This window comes from Spodoptera frugiperda, chromosome 7 (assembly GCF_023101765.2).
Source record: "Spodoptera frugiperda isolate SF20-4 chromosome 7, AGI-APGP_CSIRO_Sfru_2.0, whole genome shotgun sequence".
NCBI lineage: Eukaryota > Metazoa > Arthropoda > Insecta > Lepidoptera > Noctuidae > Spodoptera > Spodoptera frugiperda.
In genome coordinates, this window is record NC_064218.1 from 4,227,376 (window position 1) to 4,237,617 (window position 10,242).

Consider the following 10,242-nt stretch of genomic DNA (forward strand, 5'->3'; position numbering starts at 1 on the left):
GCATTTTTGAGAAAAAAAAAAGAATTTCTAAAACAAAGTGTTGCAAGTGGAGAATAGTGCTGTCTATCTTTTTCAGACTACTAGATAGTCTATGGTTACCCAATGGAAAATCTAGTACCGCGTAGTTTAAATATTTTTTTAATGTGCAATCTGGGAGGAAATTACAGGTAGTCCATTGAAATGTTAAAGGAGGATGCAATTGCAAATCGTGGTCCTACCTTCTAATAGGTATGTGTGTTACATTATTGGATAAGTAATTTTGAGCTGAATAAAAGTTACTATGGCGCCAATCTGTCAGATTTCATCAATCTGTTCAGAGTTATTCTTTATTAAACACGGTAGTTGTATCAGTAGCTTAGTTTTATAAAACTAAGCTACGTAAATAAAAAATAAAATAAAATAGCCTATAAATAGGCTATTTTACGTTATAATTACATTTGTGATTTATGCACGTAGTGTGGATACTAGGAAAGTTTTTGTCATTAGGTGATAAAGTAAGGCTAATGAAAAAAAAGTTTTACTTGACCTGGCTATCACTTGGATTTTTTCGTGGATTTTTTGGTATGTACCTGTGTATAATTGACATCAGGCTTGTAATAAGGATTTCTTGAAGTGCTTTTCGATTCCTGAGTTTCATACTATTCACACTACGTGCCGCCAACTTTTGACCAGTTTATCATGGTCTCGTTTGGTAAGATCTTTTGGTAGATTTAACAGTCAGGTTATACTGTTTTTTTTTTAACAAATGCCATCGTATTATCATGCTATAGGGTTGTTTTCCGAAAAAATCACAAAATGTTAACGGCGTCATTATCCTCAACCAAAAGTTAACAATTCTGCCGATTGAAACACAAAATTTGGTTTCAATAAAATAAGCTGTGACACTGCTCTCAACCAATACAATAAAAATAAGTATGATAATAAGCTACCGCGATGCTTAATAACGCAGGAGATTAATGATTTGTTAAATAAAAGTTAAAGTTTTTCGGAAAACCACCCTATAACTATGTATCGTAAGTGACCCGGTTGTGGCCACTTTAAGAATTTTGTCGACTTTGAGGCTTTCTTAACTTATAGTTTTTGTTATCACGAACATATTTCTTGTAAAAAGTCATTTAACATGTATTAATCTTGCCTAAGAAAACCCTTTTTTTAAAGAACGTCCAATAGAAAAATAACTGTATAAAAAAGAAAAAAAAAGGGAGTTTGTGCCATTTTTGGCCAGATTCGTGCCATTTCTGGCCACGGTCGTGTGCCAGTTCTGGCCATCAAAAAATACAATAAAAGTAATCAAAATTTATTAATTAAATTTAACATTTTAGAAACAATGGTTTTCATTTAGTATGGAAAATATTAAATATTATTACTTCACTTGAATTTAACTTACAAATAAAGAGATCAACATTTATATGAAGTTGGTAAAAGCTGCAAAGTAAACTGACCTCCCTTTGTGTGAAGGCAATTTATTGCATCTCTGAAAATGAAAAATATGTATTTGTTGATATGTAAAGCCAAGGAAAAATAATAAATAAATTACGATAAATGACTAGAAGTGGGACGTTTATGTTACAAAAGTTTTGGCCAGCCGTGTGGCCAAAGATGGAGAAATTCATAATTTTGTCTCCATTAGTGGCCACCTTCTAATAATCCCACTTCAGAAACATATGGCGACAAAATAACTTTAGTTCCACTTAGACAATATATTCTTCATGTAGTACTAACATAAACATCCAAACAATAAGCAAAGATTAAAAAAATAAAAACCAAATCCTCACCCGCTCGCCTTAGCCTTTTTGTTAAGATCTTAACAATTTCACCCTCAACTAAAAAGAATGACTTGTTGCATCGAAGTGAAGTTTGACACATCAAAGCTGCCAACGGTATCAGTGTCTCCAATATTCAATATTTTAAATACTGTACATCACAGAGTAATTTATTTGTCCATGCCTTAGTTATAAATATTTGAAGGCCCAAGTGGCCACAAAGGGGTCGATGGCCACAACCGGGTCACTTGCCCTATAATCTTATAAAATCTTATGTTGTTAATCTATGTAAATGTAACTTCTTATCTGTATTTTTAATCTCTTTCCCTCTGCTGCCTCCTCTATGAAATGTCTTGTAACTTTTCAATGGACAAAGTAATTATTACAATTACAAAGTTAATTTTTGCTTACATCTGATGAGATCCGCTTTCTAGCTTCGCCCCATCATGGATTCAGATCATGGTGCGGAGCGTGGGATGCTGTATCCTCCTTCTGCGAAACAGTAATGCTAGCTAGGGAGGAGGCGGCGTGCGTGAGGGAACGAACCTTCTCACGCCCCAGCCGCCGCGAGAGACACTCCGGGCGTCGGGGATCGCGCGACGAACTTCGTTCACCGTAAGTGCGGGTCTGCGGACGGCGAATAAGGGTAGCTTGCCGCCCCACCTGGTCCAGACCCGTGACCCGTGACCCGCCCGACGCGTTGCGCTCCGCGCGTGCCTCAAAAAGCCATCAGACCACCACAGGGGCTGATGCCTGATCCGGAGCTGTGGACTATCTAGCGGGTTTACCGGGGCTCCAGCTTGAAAAGCAGGAGTAGGAACGGGTGCTTTTATGTGCTTTTCTTAACGAGTTAGTAAGAGTCTGACACTCCTCTCGCCTCGCCTAAGGCGAGAGAGGCGATCCAACCGATTCGTGCGACCCGTCCGATGCGGGCGATCCGTCCGATACGTGGGATCCGACGATGCGTGCGATCCGACCGATGCGTGCGATCCGACCGATGCGTGCGATCCGACCGATGCGTGCGATCCGACCGATGCGTGCGATCCGACCGATGCGTGCGATCCGACCGATGCGTGCGATCCGACCGACGCGTGCGATCCGTCCGATGCGTGCGATCCGTCCGACGCGTGCGATCCGTCCGACGCGTGCGATGCGTGCGATACGACCGATGCGTGCGATGCGTGGGATGCGGCCGATCAGACACGCCTTAATGATTTTGCTATGTTCAAGCAATAAAGTTTTAAAATGTTTAGGCGGATCTATACTCCATTATAAATGGAAACGGCAGCTGCAGATTAGGTACCTAACGGGTTTACCGTGGCTCCAGCTCGAAGAGGTACAGGGGTACAGTAGGAGTAGGAACAGGGTGGTTTTTAGGCAGTAGGAGTCTGACACTCTCTCTCGCTTCGCCCAATGTGGGAGAAGACCATAGAGTACATTGTATATTTGAGTATATTGAAAACATTGGATGATTATTCCCTCTTAAAAAAAACTGTACATGGAGGACGTTTTACCTTTACTCTTTGGAGAGACACGACCAGTCATTGGATTTGATTTCAAATGGTTCTCAGCCATTACACAAGTAGATAGAATTATAATAATAAAAAAAAACAAGAAGAATTAGGCAATAATTGTTTTTATTTAAATAGATTAATAACAAATAACATATTTGACGAAGCTTACAGCCGTTAAATATTAACATTTAAATAACTTATCCATTAGAGCGTCGTTTGATTCCGAATCTAATACCTTTTTCTTAATATAACAATATTTTGTGAGACAATTTTTAATAGGATGTGCTATCATTTTCTCCGGAGCTCCATAGGGATTGAAGTCTGTCATCTCAGGATCGTAGTCTTCGTCAGAAAATAAATCTACTGGTTGGAGGTTTACCATAGCTAGTTTTATACATTCATATTTTTCTAAGAACATACAAATATCTTGTGCTGATCTGTACGTTAAATATTCGCATTTGTCAGCTAAATAGGAGACTGAACAACCTGGTCTTTCGAATATTAAATTCATAATAACACCGCACCACTTGAAAAATATATCTGGCTTTGCTTTACCAGTTAAAGTCAACCAAGGAGTTATTATTATGTGTTTCTCCCCTACTTTTATCGTCCACGGTGCTAAATATTTAGGCAGTACTAAAAGATTTTCGTAGAAGCCAACTCGTTTCAAAATTTTCTTGCTTTCCATTTGTTGCAATTTTTCGATGAACTCTTTTTCGCCCATACCAGAAAGTTTCTGTAAAAATATATTTGTAATTAATATTTAAAATAGTATCGAAAAGGTTCCACACATCTTGATCTTTGAGAATTAGATCAATTTATTCTTCCGAACATACAGAGGTTAGGTAACAAAATAAATAAATAAAAATTTGACAATACCTGTAGTTCATCAAATGGCGCTCCTTTTTCGCCCACTTGATCGAGTCGCTTTAGTATTGGATCTCTTTTATCGACATTTTGTTTAATTTCCTTTGAATCAACTGTTGTATAACTGTAAAAGAGGTTTGTGTCTTTAATTTATATCATCAAGATAGCTAATGCAGATAGGAATAAATCAAAGTTACCGAAGATAGGGTTAAAATACTTTTTATTTAAAAATATAAGCAGAGTAAACTGTAAAAACTAGTCCCCAAAATCTCCTTGTTAAATGATAGCTGATAAATAGGAAGTAGATTCTCGAATTAATATGCTTTTTTTTTTTTTTTTTTTTTTTTGAGGGGGAAAATCATCCAATGACTTCTCCCGCCTTGGGCAAGGCGAGAGGGAGTGTCAGACTCTTACTGACTAAAAACCACCCCGTTCTCCTGCTTTTCGACCCGGAGCTCCGGTAAACCCGCTAGGTAGTCCGCAGCTCCGGATCAGCGAATTAATATGCTAAGTCTGTGGACGGAAAAGGAGAGTGTAATGTGATCCAAGTGCTGCTTACCTGGATAAATACTTCACGCTGTGGTTAAGATCTATGTGACTGTACAGTTCAGAAATTTTAGCTAAATTAGATTTGTTTTTCCATCTCAACGTTCCCGTTTTTAATCGGTACTTAGTGTCGATGACTAGTACGTTTATTTCTTCAGGCATAATGGGCGCGCCTGCAGCGTCCGTGATGAGAGGCGCACTGGTCGACACTATGTCTATAATGTCGTACGCATGCATTTCACAGTACACACAATTTAATTCCGCCGACCCTTTAACATCATTATCCGTCTGCTCTACATCCAACAAAGTACTCAAATTATCCATAAATTCGGAGTTCAACCGACTCACCCATTTACGTTGATAGAACGCGGATATCTTATACGAGGACTGGCAAATGTCTTCCAAATCAAGCTTGCGCATTTGATTGTTAAATATTTTCTCTTTGGCTGCGATGGCGCCGCACTTGCGTAGCTGTTCTACAGCGGACCGCACTGCAGCCTCGGGGTACTCCTCGAAAGTTTTATATATTTTTTTACCCAATTCCATACTGATTTCCGAGTCTATTGTTTGCATTATTGTGAGTACTACAGCTTCCTTCAATGTGACATGTTCGGGCACTTTGAACATGTTGCACAATTTATTGGCGGTAGATGTTATGATCGTGAAATGTTTATTGAAATCCTGCAAATTCGATGCCACACATGGCACTTTTTGTATGTACGATTTAGACTGCATCACTTGTAAAATAGCCCAAACTAATTCCATCATGGGTAGGCGCGCCTTGTTGATAAACTTTGTCATGTTAGTCGAGTATCTCAGCCTGAGTTTCTTCAAGAGGCCTTCATATTTTAGTAATAGGTTTCGTCTTCTTTTAAGCTCATTAATAATGCAGTGCTTCTCGTGAATGAGCGTCAAGTTAGTTTCTAGTGTTGAAGCTCTACTATGGCATACGCTTTTAGTCTTTTTGGGATCTTTTATAGATAGTATATCTTTGGCAACTATGTTCCTTACAATCAGAGTGCCTGGTTGTGAACTAGGACTCAGTATTGTTATAGCAGCTTTACATATAGTTATTATCAGATCTTCAGTTTTCGACCATTTTATTGTAGTATCATTTCGTTTACGAGTTAACTTCTCGTTTGTTATTCTGTCGACCACGACTTTTGAACTAGGTTTCATTTTAGTTTCGCGTTTTGTTTTGTTTTTTCTCTTTAGTTTGGGGATTTTTATTTGAATCTTCCCCTTTTTCGGTGAGTTATGCTGCATGGGCCGCATGTAGAACGTTTGCCAGAGTCGAGGGATTTCCATGTAGAAGCAGGAGTCGAATCCACATGGTCCATTGCCGTCACCATAGCGTGCGCCGTTGTCATGCGCAAACACCTCGTCCTCATACCGCTGCGGCGGCTGAAGTTGCTTCCTGCTGCGGTTTTCTAACTCTATAATCGTATTAACACTTATTTGAAAAACATCAAACCAATACCTGGACACATCTTCAAATGTTTCGAAATAATAAGATTTTTCTTTGACTTTTTCATCTGCTACCCTGGGCCAAATGCCAGTCGTGTCTATTATTTTGGCGTTACGATTTACATAGAACAGAAAGCTGGTGTATGTTATGGCACCCATGTTGTTGGTCGTCTGATTAGCCGGGCGAACGAGTTGTATAAGGCCTAGCATTGCCAGTACTTTTAAATTGATTCTTATCGCATTTTGCAACGTGCAAGATCTCATCAGAGCTTTGTAAATATGTGGCGGAGCATCTTTCATTTTGATTTCCAGCTGGCTCTGGTTAACCAGCTGGTTCATTTCCACCAGTGCCGTACTGCCCATGTTTTGGATCGCGAATCCTATTGTGACTTCTTGTATGAAATCAACTATGCTGACGAAGCCAGCAGGTAAAGAATGCGATTCTGGTTTGACATGCTCAAAATATGCAAATTTGGTAAGAAATTCATGAAGCTTCTGTATTTTCATGTACCGTGGGTTCGCAAATTGTGTTATAGAGGGAGTAACGTTTTCTGGTATTTCTTTCTTAACTGCCACTCTTTTGTTTGTCACTGCCCTCATACAAATCTCTTTGTACTTGGCTTTTATTATGGGATCTGTGGCTTTGACGTGGGCGGCGCAAATTAAGACTGAATACTTCTGAATGCCAGGCCATTTAATTTTATAAATTTTGATATGTCCGTCAGTAACTAGTTTCTGTACAAATGATTTAAGGGCTTTCGTGTCCATGGGAGGTTCGTTGATTTCCTTGGCAGTCAGATTGCTGAGTGATATGTAGCCACTGACACATTGTTTCTTCTTGAGTACTTTGAACACACCATTTGCGAACGTCAACTGTCTCAAGGTTGGGTTCCTAGTGAAGGCTCCGAGGGTTTTGGTGTTTTCAAAGCCATCGAGGACCTTTACTTCTGTGATTACTTTTTCTGGGGTCATATCTACGTCTGGCATGACATCCTCGTCAGAATTATGGCTTGTTACATCAGTACTGCTGCTAGGTTTTGGTTCCAGTTTCATTCTCTTAGCTGGTAGCTCGTCTCCAGAAGGCTCGACATCTTCCTTCGGTACTTGTGATTCTTTCAAATATTCCAGGAATTTCTGTTTCTCCTTTGAATATCGGACGTCCATATCTCCAGTGGCAGCTCTAGCAATGAACCTGGAATTATTCAATAATAGTATAATTTAATATGTGCATTTCTGTTTTGTTTTTTATATACACAGACTCGAGTCTTTAAAAGGCTATAAAACATCAGGCTAGGATCAAAAGGAGCCCAGCAGAGTGGGTGAAATCGGACGGAAGTAGCTAGTTATAACAATAGTTTTGGAAATAAGAAATAAAACATTAAAAGACTTACCTAGCAGTCCTTTGCTTTCCCTTATCTTCGAGATACTCTCGGACAATATTCTTGACTCTGAACATCCTACAGATGCCTCTACTGGTGTAGAACTCCACACCGAGTTGCTGGCCTAATTGGACCTGTGTGAGGCCTTCAAGGCCTGCATCCAAGAACCTTTCATAAGCCTGCCTTAAAAGGCTCACACCAATTTTGTATTGACACTTCATTGGAGGCCCCTGTGACTCCTCTTCAGAATCTGAAGACTCATCATTTCGAGATGAAAGGTAGATGAACTTTCTTTTAATACTTGTCTTTAATTTGTTTATTTCATCTGGTTGTATAGTTCTTTCTTCCTGTAATGTGAAAAGTGCAATTTTTGTTTCTCTTTAATGAACATTTTATCTATACAATAAAAAAAAAATCAATCTTCGGAACTACTGGTTCAAATTCAATATTTCTTTTTGTGTTGGATAGCTCATTTATTGAGGAAACTTTTTGGTGGTAAAACATTGCGCTACGATCAATAGGAGTCGAGCAGAGCGGGTGAAGCCACGCAGGAATAGATAGTTGTAACCAAAAATTATTACATTTTTCATAAGATTAGGACACAGTTTTCTCTAGAAATATATATGTAAGTAATTGAAGACCCTAATATCAACAAAATTAATAAATTTATACTTACAAAATTGAAAATATTCACAGTTTTCTGCAATCTTCTGTTCTGTTTCTGGGATATGAGGCCTTTTTTCACGATGACTTCAGTTTTTTCGCTGAAGTCTGGTTGTTGTAAAAGATATTCTACTACATTATGTAGTATGCCTCTTTTGGGCATACTTAGTACACTCGGTTGGCTAAACCTCTTCAGTCGAACCAACAGAGCTTTGAATCCTTTCCCCGATATTGTTTCAGTGACCATAGTTGTCTTGATCAAGTCTAGGTTTCCTAAATACTTCCTATTATAGAACAGTGTTTTAGGATCTTTGACTATTTTGTTCAAATTTGTTAGGCCTATTGTTGATTGACCCTGGAAAAAAGGAGTTAATATATTCCTACATAATCAGTCCAGGTGTTTCAAAGATTAGGCAGAACAGACAGACAAACTTTTGTTTGTCTGCTCTGTCTTATCTTTGTGTGTGCAAATGCATGTGTTTATTCATACACATTTAGTAAAAAGGAGTTATTTCAATGTTATGAAACAGAATACTTACATTACCCCTAGATCTGCCGATCAGCTCCAGCATACAATAATGTATACTAGACAACTGAGCAAGATTGCTTGTCGGGAGATGTGGAGCTAGAGCATACCACCTCTCTTCTTTATTTGCAACAATTACCAGTGTATCTCCATATTCGGACATTACAGCTTCATAAGCCTTTGTCTTCAGGTCTTCTATAGGTATTAATTTCCGTGTGTCATAGTATCTACAGGACCCATACTCACCTTCTATTGGTTTGTATTCATATGGACCGTCTATTAGTACATCCTGCAATTTTGGTAATACAATTGAATGAATAAATGTTCTATTCATAGTTTAATTTGGCATAGAATGAAGATTGTAGTAATGATAGTAAATATTGATAAATAATAGATTGGTAAATAGGGAACAACATGCAAGAAGCTAAACATTATTTTAACACAAATATATAGGTACCATTTATTTATTTAATGGTAAACAGAATGGTACAAAAAACAAATTAGACTACTCAACACATACATAAAAAAAGTCAGTAATTAAACTAGAAGTATTCAGAGAAAAATAATCCTCTTTTACTGGAAAACATGTTTCACTCTGGCTTTGAATCTAGGAATCTGTTTAAAATGCATGTATAATGTGTCCGTCTAAAGTGCATGCTAATGGACAATGAAACTAACCATACCATGAACTGTACTGTAGTATTTGCCTCATTTATAATTTCTATGTTCTTATCAAAGAATATAAGACATATAACAATAAACTTACAGGTTCTCTCAGATGGCCAGTAGCTTCATCAATAATATCGAACCTATCCAGTAGTTCCAGATAAGGCAGGGGTTCAGGTAATTGGTAGAAAGACACTTTACCACAATTCAAAATAAAACTCCAATAACGAAGTTTCATTTTCTCTGTTAAATCTGAAGAAATACGTTTTTGTATTCGTCTCCATAATAAATCAACTCCTATACCTTCTAAGCCTTCTAACGCAATTTCATCTATTATTATGGCCTTATAATTAACCGCAAAACATTTCACTACATTGTTTTCCATTTTTCCAAAGTATTTTTTATGGATACAAAATAAAAGTAAACAATCCACACATGGTTTTAGCGAAATAAAATTCAGTGAATAGCAGTACTTTGACAGTGTCAGTGTCACTGTCAGTTGACAAACGTCAACTTTGTGTCACTGTCATGGTCCATAGACTATAGAAAAATAAAAAAGCTCTAACGTTTTGTTGACCGACAATCGGATTAGTTTTACAGTTTTACTAAATAGTCTCGACACCGATAAATATAAATCTGTCGCTAAAATGTGCGATTATTCGAGAACTACATAAACGTGATAATTTTAATGATTTTCATTTAACCTTCTTTCAATATGATAGGCTTATTTACTTGGTAAGGTATTATGCTTCGATGCACTAAAATGTTAGGCTATATTCTCTTTGAGTTAGGGAAATATAAATGCTTTAGGTGTTAAAAAAAGCAACGTCACGCCTTTTATCCCCGAAGGG

At 37.8% G+C, this 10,242-nt stretch overlaps 1 protein-coding gene across 1 annotated transcript; it reads right to left on the reverse strand.

Moving 5' to 3' along the window:
• Positions 1-3,383: 3,383 nt before the first annotated feature.
• LOC126910840 (uncharacterized) lies at positions 3,384-9,857 on the reverse strand. Its single transcript, XM_050694698.1, has 7 exons — positions 9,492-9,857; positions 8,739-9,014; positions 8,213-8,554; positions 7,549-7,883; positions 4,704-7,349; positions 4,157-4,268; positions 3,384-4,013 (listed from the first exon to the last, which is right to left on the reverse strand). The coding sequence occupies exons 1-7, from the start codon at positions 9,774-9,776 to the stop codon at positions 3,459-3,461; spliced, it is 4,551 nt and encodes a 1,516-aa protein (XP_050550655.1). The 5' UTR covers positions 9,777-9,857; the 3' UTR covers positions 3,384-3,458.
• Between the last annotated feature and the right edge of the window lie 385 nt (positions 9,858-10,242).